Source organism: Antedon mediterranea, chromosome 6, assembly GCF_964355755.1.
Source record: "Antedon mediterranea chromosome 6, ecAntMedi1.1, whole genome shotgun sequence".
NCBI lineage: Eukaryota > Metazoa > Echinodermata > Crinoidea > Comatulida > Antedonidae > Antedon > Antedon mediterranea.
In genome coordinates this window covers 18,880,121-18,899,684 of record NC_092675.1, presented here as the reverse complement: position 1 = coordinate 18,899,684, position 19,564 = coordinate 18,880,121, and the positions used below count along the sequence as shown (strand labels likewise).

The 19,564-nt window shown below is 31.7% G+C and overlaps 1 protein-coding gene across 1 annotated transcript; it reads left to right on the top strand.

The window, feature by feature from the left end:
- The first annotated feature begins 40 nt into the window (after positions 1 to 40).
- LOC140050877 (large ribosomal subunit protein eL34-like) lies at positions 41 to 19,218 on the top strand. Its single transcript, XM_072095855.1, has 6 exons — positions 41 to 106; positions 1,125 to 1,195; positions 1,924 to 1,937; positions 2,495 to 2,574; positions 7,100 to 7,203; positions 19,074 to 19,218. The coding sequence occupies exons 2-6, from the start codon at positions 1,131 to 1,133 to the stop codon at positions 19,150 to 19,152; spliced, it is 342 nt and encodes a 113-aa protein (XP_071951956.1). The 5' UTR covers positions 41 to 106; positions 1,125 to 1,130; the 3' UTR covers positions 19,153 to 19,218.
- Positions 19,219 to 19,564: the final 346 nt, after the last annotated feature.

Here is a 19,564-nt window from a genome sequence, read left to right as displayed (position 1 = left end):
AAAAAATCTAAAATGTAATTAAAAACAGCACACTCAACGTCAAGTCTTTTACTGCAAGTCTGTGATAAGCTTGCTACGTACTTCTTCTAAATAAGAAGGAAAATCCGTAAGAATCATGTTTTTCCTATTGTCAAAGTTGCCCTTAAAGAGTATATAAGTTAAATATAATAGTTTAATAATAAATCAGTGTGATATTTGGTTGTTTTCGATAACGATTTACATAAAAATTTGATATTTAAATCAACTCCACTGTTGAGCTATTGGGTGGCAGGGAATAGTGTTATTGGGGGTGATAAGAGTACGTAGCCGGCCTAGCTAAGCTAGCCTAGCTTTTCGCTTATTTTGATTTTCCTCAGTCTTTTTAATCTCTTTGTTGTACTGGCCTGGCGAATATTTGTTATCAGAATTTAGATATTGTTTTATCGTTTTGATATGATTGTTTACACACAATTTTATGATGATTACTGCCTGCATAATTAAGCCATGGCATATCTATTAAATTTCAATTTGTTGTGCAATCGAAATGTTCTTTATGTAATATCATGAATACAAACAGTAATTTCCATGTCACTGTATTCATTTGTCAACACAATTAGTTCCTACCTTGTGTATTAATAGTTCATATGATTTACAAAATAAGGTAGGTTATTAAGGTAAGATAAGTTAAGGTAAACATTTATAAATACATTATAGTAATCATGTTTTTTTAAATCTTTTTTATTTATTTACTGGATAGTGTTTTTTAATACCCTTTTCACATCTATATGTATTGTCACAAGTTGTAAACAGGTTTGATTTCACAACTTATTACATGTTTTCACACATGCATACTGTACGTGAACCTTGTGAAATCGGGGGAGGAGAAAAGGATAGTTGCGCGCTATTTGATTACTATGATTGGTCAGTTAATACCAGGACAATGCACGCAGTAAGAACATCTGGGAACAAAAACACAGGCCCAGGTTGTTGTGTTTTTTTTCCCCGAGATTTTCCAAAAAAATTGTCTTCACACTATGCAAACCTGGTTACAAGGAAGTTGTTACATTTTGCAGATGTGAAAAAGGTATTACTATTAGTATAATTAATAGCATAGCCTGTCAAATTCTTAATTTTTAACAATGTAGGATATCATGGTACAAAGACTGACCTACAGGAGAAGACTCTCCTACAACACTAAGTCAAACTTAGTCAAAATGTAAGTACTACACTAACAGTTTATTTTAAAGATGATGGTCTCCAGATGGTTTAAGAAGAAAAAAATTTGATGGATTAACTATTGGAGTTAAATGAAAAGATATATCATTTTTGGTTGTTACACTTTTACTGATAAATTAGTGATAACAAAGTATTTACCCTTTCTTGACTTAATGCGATGAATGTTGTTTTTCTCATATTCATCTGCTGTGTAGAAAGGAACATTAACTTGAAGGGGTAAACCAATCTATTTCATTTGAAATAAACATATGAAATAGAAGAGAACCTGCTACACTAAAGTTATAATAAATTAAATATATTTTGATGTGAGAATATTCTTCATGTAGATTATTATTCATGATTTAATGTACTTTTTAGATTTGATTGAAATTAATCATTTTTTAATTAAAAAGAAAACCCAACATAATTGACATGCTTCTATGATAAAAAAAAAAACTAGGCCATAGGTTATATTAATAATTATAGATTATAATAATTGTAAACTTTAATGGTTTATCTAATTAATCAATTTTTTTTTTGCAAAATAATACTGTAGATTGTTCATGAAAGGTAAAAAGAAGTTAAAAGCCATAGATTGATATTACTTGAATATATCAATAAGTAAATTCATTGCATTTATTTGTCGACAATGACAACAATAGAATACTTTGATTGTCTAATTTAACATTCTTTTTTTTTTGTTTCTTTTTCAATTTATTCCGGTCACAGTTCAAAGACACCAGGTAAGTTGTTGTGGTTTGCTGCCCTCTATGTGTTTCAGATTTTTAAGATTGTTTTCGTATGACTAATCAAGAGGAAACCTTTTGACGCAAACTTTCTTAATTGCTTTCTGTCATTGAGACCTTTTCCGTGTCATAATTTTATTTATTATTAAAGTTTACATTTAACATTCCATTTCAATGTGTATTAAATTTCATTATAAACAATTATAATGAAAAACTTTGAAACCTATTTTTAAATTAACAGTTGGATATTATTACGTGATATTGTGTTTTTTTTTACAAATATAATTAAACATTTATCGGGAGGGTCTATGTTTCCGGTTTTGTATACATTTTCACAAGAATACATCCAAACTGTCAATATGTTGTATAGTAACCAATAAAGTTTTGTTTATTATGAGGAGTCATTTAAATATCATTACTCTGCAAAATCTAATTATTTTTTAAATATGTTCTTTATGTTATTACGCTTGCTAGTTACACTAGATTCTTGAAATAGTATAATTTAATAATTTTTGATGATAATGATTTTAATTTTTTTTTTTTTATGTTTGCAGGGGGTAAGTTAACCTACCTTTATCAGAAGAAACGAGCTTCACCAGTCAGATGTGGAGATTGCAGATGCAAGCTACCAGGTGTAAGTTTGTATAATGTTTATTAATTATTGAATAAGAATCTCTTTGAATAAGCTTGCAGTTGAAGAGTTGCAAAGTTAAAGCTGATTTTGCACCAGGCAAATTAGTTCACACGATTTAAAAACGTCAGCATATACATGCATAGAGAGAGATTTGGAAGATGGAAACACGAATACATGTGAACAATTTCGCATGGTGGAAAAATCGGCTTAACAAAATAAAACACCTATCCAATCTGAATACTTCTTGTTCAGATTGGTAAAATCAACCAAGCCCAATTGCTGTTTACCAATGGCTGCCTGCCCAGTATAATTTGATAGAGCTGTACAGTACTTTACAATAATCATTTTAGATCTAAAATATTTTTAGACTTTTATTTGATAAAATATAGGCAATTACTGCAAAGAAAGTTTTTAAGACACAAGATTCATGCTTTATGAATTAGAATTAATTTTAAAATAGATTGTTTTGGAGATTTGGTTGGTGAAAAAAAAAAAAAAAAAACCAAGCAGTGTTCCATAATTTGGTGTTCCCTCAATAAGTGTTGACTACTGTTGAAAAATATATTGCAATTTGTTTGTTTCACAAGAACTCGTCTCTTGAATAGGAGTGTAAAAGCTCTGTCTACACTATCAAACTAGTTTGACAAAAAAAGTGTGATGTGATCAAATATGGTAGGGATATGCCCAAATATGGTAGTGGTCTGTCGTGGAAAACAACTTTTCCATGTACACTTTTTATATATGGAACAAACATAGATTTTATTTGGTATGACATCATCATGTCCATATATTGGCACATCACATTTTTTTGTCACATGAAGTTTGATAGTGTAGACAAGGCTTAAGACAACAAGCGTACACAAAGGAATATTTTAATAGCCTGTAGCAGTTGTTTTCTAACTATTGTGGCCTAGTCTTGAGCTATGGTCACATGAAGTTTGATAGTGTAGACTAGGCTTAAGACAACAAGCGTACACAAAGGAATATTTTTATAGCCTGTAGCAGTTGTTTTCTAACTATTGTGGCCTAGTCTTGAGCTGTGCATTTGAGCATGTTTTTGACTTTACAAAGTCATTTTATTATGCACATCATTCTTCAAAGAGATCTACATATTACCAGTTTTAACTATTTTCTAATAATCTTTTTGCATTCTTGTCTTATGTATTCTACTGCTATTCTACGGAAACAGATTATTATAGCCTCCAGACATTCTTACTTCTACTCTAGTATATCTAAGAAATCTATTCATTTGAATAATTTGTAAGAGCATATCATGGTGATATGTTTTTTTGGTTGTCTGTGTTTTATTTTTTTCAAATTGTGTTATTGAACTTTTCTAAAAACCTTTTAACTGTAGTTTAAGATGACCTGTGGTGGTTTTTGTAGTATTTAATGATCAACTGTATTAGAGTTGATCAGTTTTTTGTCTAACCTAAATGTACAGTAAATGGGGGAATAACCTGCGACTTGCAGCCTACTGTGCTGAATTGCACACAGGTGTGGATGACACATACCATAACTTTCTTCTCCCCTAAGGGTCCCTTCATGTTGAGTGCTGTCATTTAAGTTAATTAAACATTTTTAATTTCGTTTAATAAAAAAGAATGCTTTTGACAAAGTGCACAACATAGAAACGTCACAAAATACTAAAGCTCGTATCCTACTATAGCTACAGTACAAACAAATCAAGTTAGGTCCCTTTAGAGTTGAGTGAAAAGATCTTTATGCTACCTGTAATTGTAACTTGGTTAAAAAAGATAAAGCTTCCCAACATACGGTTTTTGTACAATGTAAAGATGTTATTAATCTATTTTGGACTGGGTTTCAGAAATATCGGTGAGGTGTGAAAAATATGTATAAGTGTTTTTGTTTTTTTTTTGCATCATTCTAAGTATCTCATAGGATTTGCAAGTTATCTGTGTAGAGCTTTAATATGCGTCGTCGGTTGTTTTTTCTATCGTTTTTTACAGATACTGTAGATTAAATTACAGTTTTATCTAGGCATAAGTGTCGGAACTGCATACTTATTTCAACAGCTACTACAACAACACTGCTAAAAAGATCTGAATGAAATTATCGGAACATTTGAAGTCTTCTGGCCAGTTACATTTAATGTATTTATTTCGCTTTAATGGATACATTTTGTTTGTTAGAATTGAATTAATAAATCTTAACTAATGCAAATACTGTCACTGTTTTTAACTGCCACTTTTTAGGAGAGTGTGTTTGAATTTATGGCACATGGTATGACGCAATACATTGAGAAAAAAAACATTGAAATTTATCAAGACTTTATATTGTACATAACTTGTAAAATCAGAGATGATCCTGTGACATCATTCGGTTCATGAGTGTATGTTAACAGATGTAGCATTTAATCCAAATTAACAATTTATTAGTATTTAAATAAAAACATGTTATGTTATTATGTTTCAGCAGAAACTAGCAGGGGTTCATAGAAAATAAGTTATAAAACTTGACAATGGGACTTTAAAAACAGTTTAAAAATAAACCTTCTTTTAAAGAATTGAGATTTTATAGCCCATTGGACAGGCCTGTACTCTGTAAATAGAACACTAGTGTAAAAGTTTTGATTGATTTTACTAGTATCTAGTTCTGTATAATACATTAGCAAACATATAATGCGCATTTTAATTAGTAATTATAAAAATAATCAAAGAAAAACAATACACCAATTCAGGTTTTGCTTTTTAATCTTCTTTTGCTTTCGTACAATCAGTGTCCCATTTCTGGCTTTACTTTTTATGTTTCTTAATGTTTTCTTACAATTTCAGGTTTTTCCTTTTTTTTTTAGTGTTTCGTCACAATCCATTTCTCATTTAAGATTTCTCTTTTATAATCTAATATTTAGCATTCATAGTTATTCAATTACATTGTAGTTTGGTTGTATTCAAGAAAGTAAAATTTAAAAACTTAAAAAGGGTAATTTGACCGATATGCAGTAGTACGATTGATGATTGTTCGGTTAATAGAAAGGGATTGATTAATGAAAAAAGGACAAAAATAAATCAATCGCCAGATATTAGTAGCAATAAATAATCTGAACGAGTTATGCCTGTAGAGACACAAAGCTGATTACAATCTACAATAGCTGACTGGGATAAAAGTATTTACTCCATCAAGCCACAACTGAAATGTTATTCACTGTTGTACAGTGTGTATCCTCTCTTGAGCTTGCTTGTGCCTCCAGAATGCTCATTCGTTATGTTCAGTGCTGTTATCTCATGCAAAATATGTGTTACAAGGTTGAATGACAACGCACTGATGATATCTATAGGGATATTGATCTACAGAAACATTCATGTTGCTAGCAGCTGACAAAAACCTTAAACAAAATTATACCAATCTTAAACATTAGCTCTCAATAGGTAATGAAATGATGAAAATAATATGAAGATGTTATGATGACTATTATGATAATAATGTAAATTAAAGCGTTGTTTACGCCACAAAAGAGAGAAAAAAAAATCAATTAGTTGTCTCTGATGGCTTAAAAATTAATCATTTCCTGTACATCCATATACAATACAAAATATACAAAAGAGAAAGAGAAAACATTTCACCAGGAAATTAACAGTAGCAACTTCCACAAAAACCGTCCTGAAAAATATAAATTTGCACCAACGCTGATGCAAGTTGGACTGTGGAAGTACATTAACTATGACAAAATACACTGATATTTCTTAAATGAAAAAGAAATGTCCTTGCTCCTATGTCTTGATGCCCAATACTCCCTTCAATTCAATGTACTGAACCTTCAGCTGTACCTTGGCTGTCGTGATTTAGAACGCGTAGGTGTGTTCTTTATGAAATCATTTTTCAGTTGACATGTATTGGTGAATTGATAATAATATTTCCTATTTGTCTTATCCATTTAATTAATCAAATGCATGTTAGAATATTGTAAATAAAATGAATCGTGTTACATATAATCGGATTTTGTGACATAAATTAATAAAGGTATTAGAACTTCAAATGCTCTTATCTTTTTAGCTGTTGATTAATAGTTGTAGGAGTACATAGGATCAATGGAGTCCAAATGATAATTCCAAGCGGGATACACACTATTATTAGTAATTTACAACATTGTTGTAAATAATCAAATACTCTTTATAGCCGTTATAAATTGCAGACTTTGTGTTTGTCTTTTGGCTAGATATTGGAGCATTAATAATATATTATCTTCTTGCAAAATCTCTATGTACAGTAGCCCTTCATCTATCATGGTATTCTTTTAAGATGTGTGTTTTTAAATACTGTAATTTTGAGTTATTTTTACATATAGAAACATTCTAAACAGTATAATATAATGTTGTATGTCTGGCTTTCCATGTTTTTATTTTTAATTTGTTGACATTTTGTAAGTCTGAAAGAAAAGTCTGGTTTTTGAGGGAATTTCGGTTTTCAGAGAATTGTGTATTGGGAGAGTTATTTAACTATTACTGTACACTCGTCATTGGCTTTTAGTTAGTTTTAACAAACCTATGTTTCTTTTTTTTTACAGGTTGTTGCAGCTCGCCCTAAGAAACTAATGCGAATTTCTCAGACCAAGAAGCATGTCACAAGAGCTTATGGTGGTTCAAGATGCGGAGCCTGTGTTCGATTAAGGTGAGTGAGCTTGGCTAACTGCTCGCTAAACTACACAACTTTATTTACATAAATGTTTAACAGCAGGCTGTGTAAATGCCAAGAAGAAACTGTCAATATTAAAGCCAACTGTGCAATGTAAATGGATAGAGGTTGTTAAGTAGAACAGCAATATTAAAGATAAACAACCTAGATTCATTTTCGCCGTTCAACTATTTTGTCCCTCTAAGGTAGGTAATTATCCCACTAGCATCATTGATGAATGAGTAATCAGCTGCAAGCAATAGTTGAATTCAACATTAATTACATAACCTAGCACTGGTAAATCTATACAATTTAGCTCTTCAGGCAGGTTTTTACTGAAGCCACAAAAGAAAGAATAATTGTTAAGCTTACTGGGTTAATTTGTACTCTCATTTAAATATTTTTAAAATATCAATGTCTCTGTGTTGAAATGTGATCTATAAAATACCCTGAATTTAGTTGACTATCAATTAGTTTACAGTAGTACTATTAAATATAGTTTAGAATTAGCCAATTTTTTCTATCCTATACAATTTAGAACATTTACAGTCTAAGCGAAGCTAGACTGAAGGCTAATCTTTCAAGATTTTTTTAATTGTTATTGAATTTATTTGATCATACTAGATTGCGGTGTTTTGAAACTTCTTATTAATCAAATCAATTAAAAAATTGTCTATAAAAATATCAATGAATATGCTTTCAGATTTCATAAATTTAGTTAAAGACCCCTTTTTTGGAAAATAATACATATATATCACTTTAAAAACATTAAACCATGTCATTCCTTGTCTTAAATGTACGTTTTATGGTAAATTATGATAAAAAGTGAGAAACAATGCACTACCTAAGTAGCTCGCGGCGATCGACCTCTCGTGGACGGTCTTAGGCCTAGCCTAGCTAGGCTTAGTTTTGTAGGCCTAGCTGGTAAACATCGGTAACGTACGAACATCGTACGCTAGCTATATACCTAGCCTGACGTTGTATAGTTGCTGCATTAATTGTCTTTCTATTTTTGCCAGACTCCGTTGATACAAATTGGGGAAAAACCGGTATTTTCGCTGAAAAGTTAGGAGTCTTCCATTTGTTTTGGCCTCACGATCGATCGAAAAGTGGGCGAATTACAGGTGAAAAGCAAAAATATCAATCCGCGCGCACTGCATTTTGGGATTTATAGCGGGCCGCTATAATTATTAGAATCGACTTATTTTTCACATTTTTAACCGTTTAAAGACGAAAAAAGTTATCGCAAAAGGACCATATAGTATTATTTTTACATTAAATATAGTTTGTGATCTTAAATTAGATCTAAAAAACGTAGGGAAGGGGGCTTTAATCATCAATTTGAAAAAAAAAATTTTCCCTTTCATCAACATGAAAAAAAAAAGAAATCGGTAATACATTTGTACTTTTTACTGTACATTAATACATCCATTCATTCCTTCGTCAAAATATTTTTTTTGGGGGGGGGGGGGGGATAGAGAGGGTTGAAGTAGAAGGAATTGTGTTCTTAATCAGTAAAAATGATTTAACAACTTTACAACAATTTAAACCTACTATGATGCATCACAATGGCGTAAGGGCAAGATGAGGTAAGGACAACACAAGTAATCTGACCAATCACGATGCGATAGATTATGATCCATCATGTCGCGATTGGTCAAAAAGCGTTGCTCTTTGTATTGCGTCCTAGTGGAAACCAAGCTTAATTAAATATACTACAAACAACTTGGGAAAAAATATAATTAATAATATGGCATAATTAAATAAATGAAAGCAATTGCAGTTGACCCTTATATTTTACCTCTTGAATTGCCAACTGTCCTTGAAATGATCATTACAGTTCTCGTTCTTAATTTAAATATCTCTTTATTGACATGTTGGAGCTATGATTTATTGCAATGCATGCCCATTCTTTGCATTTTATTACGATAACTAGTGATGAGTAGAGATAATCATACTTAGCTGCCTGATGTTAATACTGTTCTTGGGTTGTTTTTTAGACACATTTCTCGTGAAGGAACACGTTTTTCGGAGAAAGAATGACAAATTAACGTGTAATCTGTTTATTACAGATAAAGTTGCGATTGACAAAAATTGATTAAAATTTAATATTTAATCTGCCTCTGATAAACTAGCCTATATTAATGAGCAGAGATAAAAAAAAAATAGTAATGCGTTTCTTGCAAAAGTGATATTAAAGTTAAATTGTATTTTCAACTTCATTTCGATTTTGCACTTTTTGTTAATTAATAATTAATATTGTCCTCGGTTGACGATCAGGAGATGATCCCCTATTCCATGTCAAGTGTGCCAAGTTCTTTATCTGAACATTGTATGTACGTGGGACCACTTTCTTTATGTCCCATCTGAAGGAAAAGGCAATAAGAGTATAGTTAACTAGCCTGCCTAAAGATTAAAGATATTATTAATGTATGTAGGCTGTGATAAACAAATTATAAAATAATCGGTCAGAATATTTTGCCCTAATCTGATGTAATTTGTACTTTAATACTAAGTACATTTGAGAATACTTGTGAAAAAATTCGCAAGTAATTCTCGGTTGGGACTCGAACTCACATCCTCCAGATCACTAGCCCGGCGTTCATACCTCTCCAGACCACCAAGCTTGTGCTGATGGCTAGGTATTAGATTCAAGCCCAAGCAAAGCAGTGGGTACTGCATCATCAGGGTTGTAATTGTATTAAACTATTCCAAAGTAGTTTAATACAATTACAAATTATAAAATCCTAATTTGTTTTATTTTTCTACTGTAACCTCAAACATTTTTGTTTTTAGGACTAGTCTCAATATTACATTTTTTACTTTTGTTTTTTTCTTCTCGTTTTTTTTATATTTTTTTTATAGAATATTATAATTTGGAGCATTAAGTTTAGGCAATTTCAGCAATTTCAGCATTTTCTTATTATAGGTATATTTTTATGAACGAAAAAATGTAATTTTATTGAACTCATTACTCTTGCATTTTAGAACATCATGCTATACATAATCCCTTCCTTGTGGGAATTCTTTTAGGTTTTTTCACGCTGCTGCTCTAGCCCGCTACGTCCCATTAGAACTACTCAATCAGAAGCTAAAGCAAGCAGCAGTTATCAGTTCTAAGGACGACAGTTTTGCGAAAATGGAAACACCACTATAATTTATAGATTACCAGCTGCTAGCCCCAAAAAACGTCTGGGAAAAGAGTCTATTAGGACATGTCATGCTAAAATTACAAATCCCAAAGCATTTCTGATATTTATGAGTCCCATTTGACTATAATACTGACTTTTGACTGTAATTCACTGTCAGATATTGATTGAATTATTATCCAAACAGTCCATTAAAGTTTGTGTTTGTAATAGGATACTTCACACTTGAAATGTCTAGGGTTATGAAGTGACCCCCAGACTTGACCTTAGCAATAAAATTAACTAAAGTGACAGAAATTGAGTATTCACTTCTGTAACAAAAAAATAATATTTATTCACATATAAAAAGAGAAAAGAAACCCCAAAACCATTGTCTGACAGACAATTTAAGTATTTGTTACTTTAAATTACTTTTTTTTCAGGTAAAATAACTATTATGTGACAATAAAATGACACATTCAAAAACATTTGAAATAAAAAATATTTTTCAATAAGTGAGCAGCGTTTTTTGTAAGAAATATTTCTTGTTTAGTGATATTTCATCCTATAAATTGAATACAAAACTATATAATACAATACCAAAATTCAATCCATACTGTTAGGTTAGAATGTTACTTTTGCCAAACTTATTCATTATAAATTTAATGGATTATCCATAGGAAATCATCTTAATAAATTAAAATCTGAAATGTACTTAAATTTCCATTTGTATTTATTCGAAAGTGGCATTTTTTTCTAAGTAGTATTAGTAATTGAATATTTAAATATTAATATATTATACAATATTTCAATTTGGTTCTGGTTTGGTTATTTTTTATATTCAGTTGATGTTGCCATGCTGTCTTTTAGTGAAAAAAATCAATCCGTGTACAGTACTGTATTTTGTTAAAGTTTATGTTTGTTAATATTGTACATTTTCACTTGCCCCCTCTATGTATACACTTGAACTAACACAGTGTGTAATATACTAAAAGCACAGTTCTTTCTAATGATGTTTGTGTGACTACTATTTTCTAACTAAAAATAGAAGCAAGAGGACCCTGATGAATTGCTTTGCCACAAGTTTAATTATATAAATTAAATTTTACCTTCAAAGTTGACAAAAGCTAGATAATTGTCAGTAATATTATCACAATAATCCTACTAGCTACTGTATACATTATGTTAAACAGACCTTGCAGAATTTTAATGCTCAATTTCACACATTTTGTTTATATATTTTACCTAGCTTCTTCTTTTATTAATTATCCACCTTACTTACATCTTGCCTTAAGTTACAGTACTAATGGTATGTTTGCCATTGTTTGTCATTTTAGTTTGTGTATTGTTAGCGCGATATTCACAGCATTTACCAGTTGCATGTGATGAATCTGTCTGACCACCTGTTTGTTTCTGAGCTCAAGTTCTTAATACAAACAAAACATTTCATGTAGTTGATAATTTAATTTACTTGGTGTTATAGAAATGTAATTGTATAAATACAAGTATTTGGGACGTACAGCACAGTATGTTGTGTACTAGAAGGCTTGGAATATTGGTTAACTATATTCTTGACATTATGTAACCAGACGCCTTAATAACAGCCAAAGTTATTTTTTGCTATCCACTACAAACTATACTATTCCTGTAGAACATTATTTAGCAGGAAATGTATACATTGTAAAGTGATTTTGATTTGAAAGCCATCTATAAGTATAAACACATTTCTAGTACGTACAATGTAGTATTGTGTACTGTATATCATGACTTAATCATATCTTCAGATATTCAATATGTGTATTCAATTGCAAAGGAGATCAAATTCGTTGAATAAGTAGTAACACCACAACCCCAGAGGAGTATTGCATTATGGTGTATTGCACAGTGGCTACTTTCATAATCACCTCATTAGTGTTTGAACCCATCATGAACTGTAACTACTTAAAACCATGGAGAGCTGGTTGATAAAAGTTGCATGTTCTGAAGAAATCTTAACATTAGTGATTCTATTATTAAATGTCAACTGCTGGTCGCAACCTCAGCATGATCGAAAAGGAATCAATTTAATTATGTTATACTGTAATTGCATTTTATCAATGTTTTTTGTTGTAACTTTTCACCTGTGATTTCAGAAAATTCTTGAACCACAAAACAATTGACTTGCGAGTCTGTAAATCATGACCATGATAGGATTACGACGTTTTTCCTTTTATTATAATACACAGTTTATAGGATGAATTAGTAATAAAGTAAGGTGTTTTGTTAATTGCTGAGGAAATCACTGAATTACTTTAAATCTTAGAAATGATTGAAACATATCTTGTTTAAAACGAAAATGATCCATCCATATAAACCAGATGTTTACTACTTAGATCAAGTGCAGTGTTTAAAAGCAGATTTTGACAATTTCAATATCTTAAGGGTTAAAATTGTACATTTGTCAGACTGGATGGAAATCATTAAGCCAAATGCATTGGTTGTTTTCATTAAGAAAACTATTCCATATCCGTAGAAAGCAGGTTTCCTAGTAAAACAGATTTAAGTGCAATGCTGTGCAACAGGTTCATCTATGATGATAGCAATAGGATTACAAAATACAGGTGGTAACCCTATGGCTAAGCCTTGTGCTAAGCAGTAGCCCTGACGTAGTTGACCAAATTGGCTAAGCAGTAGGCCTATTGACGTACTTTGACAAATCATACAATAACAATTTCTTTCAATTTAGAAATACTGAGACTGAGTATCGTTTGTTTAGAAAATATTGTGGTTGTGGGGATTATACTGATTGATGTCTTGTTGCGTTTGTTCCCTGTAATTTATTATTTCAATTGCCTTTAAACAGTAAATTCAGTTTAATTTAAAGTGATTCATTTAAATGGGCAAAAACAATTATTTGTTTGTGAAGTTAATTCATTCATTTTCATTACTATTGTTGGTATATTCTACAGTACTGTACTTTCTTTGATCCATGAAAAAATCTCATGAAATTATTATTATTATTTCCAAAACAAAACCAATCTACTACAGTATTTTTTTTCTCTTGACGTATAAAAGCAGATGACACCATTTTTATAGTTTATGGAAATAAAGAATTCTATTATTTGTTCAACTCTTCATTTGTTTTATACATTTTAATAAATTAAAAAAATATGTTTTATTGATTGCAATTTTGCTCCAATGAATTATTTAACTTACAGTATTTGCATTCATACAAAATCATTGATTGAGAACATAAGAAATAATATCATTCTCTCTGTCAATCAAAAATACTGTAGCTTAAACAATAAGACTATCCAAATATTGTTGCTTCAACAATTGCGAAATAAACTAAAAAAAGAGTTAGATATTTTATTTGCTGATGTAAAAAGTACCATGTAGTTGAACAATAAGTCTAACCAAATATTGTTGCTTCAATTTGCCAAATAGACTAAAAGCTACATTATATTTCACTGATAATGTCATAAGTACAGGGCTGCAAATTAACTTTTTTACTTGGTAGCACTATCAAATTTGTATGATGGCTCATAATAATTTTTGGTAGCACCACCAATTTTTTTAGTAGCACCTTTTCATCGACAACAACCTTCCCTCAAACCCCATCCGCGCAGATCCGTTTTTAGTTTAGTTGGGGGGGGGGGGGAGGTATACAAATAAAGCCCCCCCCCTCCCCCCGCGCTTGGGGGGGGGATTTTTAAGTAATTATAGGTTGTTTCAATCGATTTCTGAGCACATAGATTGGGTTATGCACATTTTAGGCACTGGTCCTGATGCGCCACTTATATTCACGCAAGATTTATTCTTTTTACGGTACGGAAAGAAATTACTGCTTTGTATATACGCGTAACCTTTCGTAGCCTACGCGTAAATAGACCGTAGGTCATTGTTCTCTAAACGTATCCTGCAATTTACAAAGTATTGTTCGTTGCCTACGATGTATTGTTTATGATAATATCTACGCGTCGATACACCAATTAAATGTCATCGCCTTTAGGAGCATGAACAATGGAAACAAACATGTATTTGTTGGCTAATTAAAATCCTAGTAGAAGACGTTAATTTTTGTAGCCGCCCTACACATCGGTTGTCCTAATTTGGCAGGACATCCGCCGACGAGACGACATCGGGCCCGAGGCCCTCAACTCACGCAGAGAGAGTTTCGGCGGCCTACATGATTCAATCCGACCATTCAATCCTACCTTGGTTTAGCGAATTATAAAAACAACAACACCTTGGCTAGGACGCAAACAAAATATATGCAAAATAAATATATATTCCATGTTAAGATTTAACATAGGCCTTTGTAAATTATTATTACGATAAAAGGCCCGACCAGAATTTGGAGGGGAAAAACGTGCGAATCGTGGGAACAGTTTATAGAGCTGTATTACGTTTCACGTGACGCAAAATTCAGGTACTCTGTTTTGTAGCCACGTGGTAAAACAGAGTATCGCGTTTCATGACATGTGACCAAAAAACTAGGTCTGTATTAATTACGATCTTCTGTCGGCAGTCTTTTTGAGCGACCGATTGAACGTTCTGATACTATATTTAGAATGAATTGTTTACGATCTTTTTGTTTGCATGTTTTTGGATCGACTGGACGTTCGCTATATTATTTTTTATTAGTTGGCATAGTTCATTGTGTTGGATCGTGTCTCGTATACGTTTACATTGTAGGAAATTTATATTCACCGTTGTTGAGAGTAAAAAAACACACACAAATGAAACATTTACGAATAAAAAATATTATATTATATATTTCTTAGTAATGTACAAATTGGTCCTCCTCCGCCAGTCAAAATTAACACATCAAATAATAGTTTTCACACCTTGTTACTTACTATAGAACATCGTGAGGTTGTTTATTGAGGTTACTAACGAAGCCAAACAATGTAACCTACAAAGCCAACAACGTAGCCTGTTTTATCTACGAAGCTACTTCGTAGGAAAAGCTGCGGTATTTTCTCTGATATATCATTTTCGATAATCAGAATCTGGAATAAAGTATTAAATCTACTGATAAACAATACTGCTGTTTAATCTATATAATGAATAGATATTATTATATATATCATTAATTACATTATTTAGTAATCATGATATATACCATTATACTGCCTAAAAAATGCTGATGGCTGCGCGGCGACAATCCTTAGTATCTGCCGCGCCCGCCCTGGCTAACTTCTGTGTACGGCGGTACAATTGTTTTTTTATATTCCTTCTTTAAAACGGAGGTGATTTTTCCACGAGGTTTGTGTCGTCCGCGCGTCACACTGTGCTGTGTATTTGGTGTCCTTTTGTGTGATTGGGTAAGGCAGCATACAATAAATGGACGAACTTCCAATCACAACGAGTGTAAAACGTTTAGGGGCTTTGTACGCTTGAATGAACCTGACTCCTTTGCGGCGGCGGTGACTAGTGGAAACTCCTGAGCCTTCCGTAGAGTAGAGAGAGATTAAATTACAACACAGTTAAATAGGGAAAACACACCTGACTTCAATTTGAAACAACTCGCACAAGCAGACGATCTTGTCGCGCTATGCGCGACCTATTCTGTTGCTTTAGTCGCAAACAGAAAAATTAGGTCGCAAATGCGACCAAATACCCCTTAATTTGCAGCCCTGTAAGTAGCTTGCCTTCTCACAAACTGCCTTTTAACGGATCAATGTACTAGACAAAATTTATAATTACTGAATGTTTAAATGTTTGGTCAGCTAATTAATAAGTGCATAAGGAGACGATTGTGGCATTAATAGTTGTATTTGAAATGTCGTTGGCTATTTATTAATGTGGATGGTGTTTGTGAAGTGCCGCCATTGCTGCTTTAGACGGTGTAAACATGATGAATGTGGTAAATTTAAATTTATTGATAAAATGTATCTGTCTTCCTGACATTCGCTTAGAGTAGGATATTGTTCAGTACGGTAGCCCTGTCTTTAACCATCTTTTTGACACTAGGTTTTGTCTTTTCTACTCTCGGACAGCTTCTAGATTATCTTCCCTTAACCATCTTTTTTACACTAGGTTTTGTCTTTTCTACTCTCGGACAGCTTCTAGATTATCTTCCCTTAACCATCTTTTTGACACTAGGTTTTGTCTTTTCTACTCTCGGACAGCTTCTAGATTATCTTCCCTTAACCATCTTTTTTACACTAGGTTTTGTCTTTTCTACTCTCGGACAGCTTCTAGATTATCTTCCCTTAACCATCTTTTTTACACTAGGTTTTGTCTTTTCTACTCTCGGACAGCTTCTAGATTATCTTCCCTTAATTTTAATCTAAAAGTATTACGTTTCTATATTTTTCTCTACGTATTAATCAATTTGCTAGCAATCTCTATATATCCTTTTAAATGTTGATCCTTCGGTTTTTTTTTATTACCTTTTTATTTTATATATAACTTTCCTGAGTTGAAAGTGCTTCATCTTGTAGTCTGCTTTGCATACTGTACATAGTTCCATCAAATCTTGTTTTCTTATCCTTTCTTGAATTTGTAGAGAACGCTGGTTGTCAAGTTGCCTACTACGGATAGTTGCGATTAACTTTTATTTGAACCTATCAATATAACCATATGATAAGAGTATAACTGATTAACTGTGTATCTGGATTAAAAGGAATACATGCCGACTCATGATTCTCTTTTTCATTAAAACAACTGATAAAAAAATTTTCAATACAACATTCAAACCATTGCATTAAACATTTAGATTACAAGTCTGTATTCCTTTATTATGAAAACATGTTCCAATACCCTAGTTTGCAAAACAGATTATTTTCCATAACCAATTAAAATTTGTATTGAATGTAATTAAAAAATTAATGCTACTGTATTTGTAAGCGGTAATTGCTTGCAAGGAAATAATTGGTACTGTATGATTAAGCTACCTTGTGTATAATTTAGCCTTTGTTGTCATACTGTATGCATGCAAAGCATAACCCAGTTTATGTTCCAAATTAATGTCCTTTATTATATAAATGTCTATTTAGTTTATGCATTATGCTGTACATGTACAGTACAACATGCTCTACTAAAATCCATGGACCTGTATTTTCTTAAAAGTGAATCTGAATCTACTGTCAAACGCCTTGTTTATCCTTTTACCCTAACATAGCAAATACTAGATTGCTATTATAATAAAACATTGTTCTTATATACTGTAGAGTAGCGCTTAATCAATGCCCATTTGTACACCTGGGTGGAGAGAGGCAAACACAAGTGTCTTGAATAAGGACACAAGCAATGCGAACTCCTGTTCCTCCTGATCTATGATCAGAAGTCCAACGTCCAACACACTGCGCCACACACTCATCCCAATATATTTATTATATAGTTATTCAAATAGTGTATATTGCATTTCATAAATTAAGTGTGGATTCACAAAGTATGCTTTTTTTATATTGACCATTATTTTGAGTGTATTCACAAAGTATCGTTTTTTTAAATTGACTAGAATAATTTTGACACGATTTATGCATTTAAACAAACTTGTTCTTATTGATAATGTTTTGAACATGGGTTTTTGTAATGTTTGACACAGATATGAAATGACTTTATGGAATAGCAAGTTAGTTTGTCTGCTGTAGTATATTATGTGCTGATGATAAGGGATTGTAAATGAATAATTCATTTCTACAGTATGTATGGTGCACTATTGACTTCCAAATATTATTCACTATGTGTATAATTAGATATAGCACATTACAAATGGCAATCATTTAAGATTGTATTTTAAACCATGTTTACTTTAAAAAGTTTTAATTCGGTAGGATTAGCAACAAGAGACACCACATTTAAAAGAAAAATAAGAAATGACATATAAATAAAGCTGTTAAAATTGAAGTTATATTTGAAGGGTAAAAACCTAGATTTAATGAACTTGCACAAAATGCAAGTGAATCTATAGATGAAGCAAAGACTGAAAATGACTAGACTAGCGGTAAACTGAAAGAAGCTAATGGAAAAATATTAAATTGTTATGTTATTTTTTTTTTATGTATGGGAAAGTATTTCAGTTTCTAATTTGTATTGATTGTAACACAGTTTCATGGTAATATTGAAATTGTTCATGTAGTTTAACATGAGCACATTCCATAGCTTTTAGGAGCCAGCTGTGTTGCTGTGTTTTGCATGGTAAATTGAGTGCCAAAAACTGATAATCATGGCATGAAAACAGGCTGTGAAAACGTGGTCAACATGTAAAAGAATGTTTTATAGAGCAACAAATTTGAAGGAAATTGTTAGTAGCCTACACCTGTAGTAGTTAGAAAAGCAAAAAAACACCTGAAGTCACATCCTCAACTTCTTACAACCTTGTTACTAACAAGCTCTAATAAAGCTTTTTTCCTTTTTTTTTTTTGAGAAATGTAGCATTTTGTTATGAATACCATTTTGTTTAAAATATGAATATTTTAATTGTCTGGAAATTATTTTTGGATTATAAACAGGTGACGCGACATTAGGCAATAAAAATATTTTGTATCTCATCAGTAAGCAACTTGCACAGAATATTATCTCATTAAAATGATAAATATTTTTAATGTTGATTTCAACAGAAATTTTTAATACTAAAGAACAGACAATATATAAACATGTATGTTTTCTCTAAAAAATAAATGTCTTCCTTGTATAAATGAAACTATAAATGTCTGCTATTAATGTTTGATGACGTCTTAACTGATCTATCTCAATCTTAGTCAATTATGAATCATTTATTACAAATTTCTAATTTATGTTTTCCAGGATTGTACGTGCTTTTCTTCTTGAAGAACAGAAGATCGTTCATCGGGTGTTGAAGGCGCAACAAGCTGCCAAGAAATAAACAATAGTCTACATGGAATCTTAATAGTGATTGTATAAAATAAAATTAAAAAAACAGAAAAATGTATCATTTGTATACCCTTACTCATTTGTGTTGTTATAGTTGATTTTCACACAATTCATCACTTTAACATAATCATTATTAAATAGTCATACATTCTTGATCCAACCATTAACCCCCTGTAAAGTGGTTCCCACTAGCGACGCAATGTAACGCAATATGCGCAATGTAAGAAAATGCCCTTCCAATAATTGTTTGCCCCGTCTGCGTGAAATAAAACCTGCTATGTTTGCAGCACTGTTGTGTCGTCTGTTCCCACTTTGCGTGGTGATTACGCAATACATCACTTTGTATCAATACTTTGCGTTCTAGTGGGAACCACGCTTAAGGGGCACCCCCATGAAGGAGGGTG

Coding starts and splice junctions, on each gene's coding strand:
- LOC140050877 (XM_072095855.1), top strand. CDS start 1,131: ATGGTACAAAGACTGACCTACAGGAGAAGACTCTCCTACAACACTAAG. Junction 2,575..7,099: donor GCAGATGCAAGCTACCAGGT/GTAAGTTTGTAT, acceptor TTTTTTTTACAG/GTTGTTGCAGCTCGCCCTAA. Junction 7,204..19,073: donor GGAGCCTGTGTTCGATTAAG/GTGAGTGAGCTT, acceptor TATGTTTTCCAG/GATTGTACGTGCTTTTCTTC.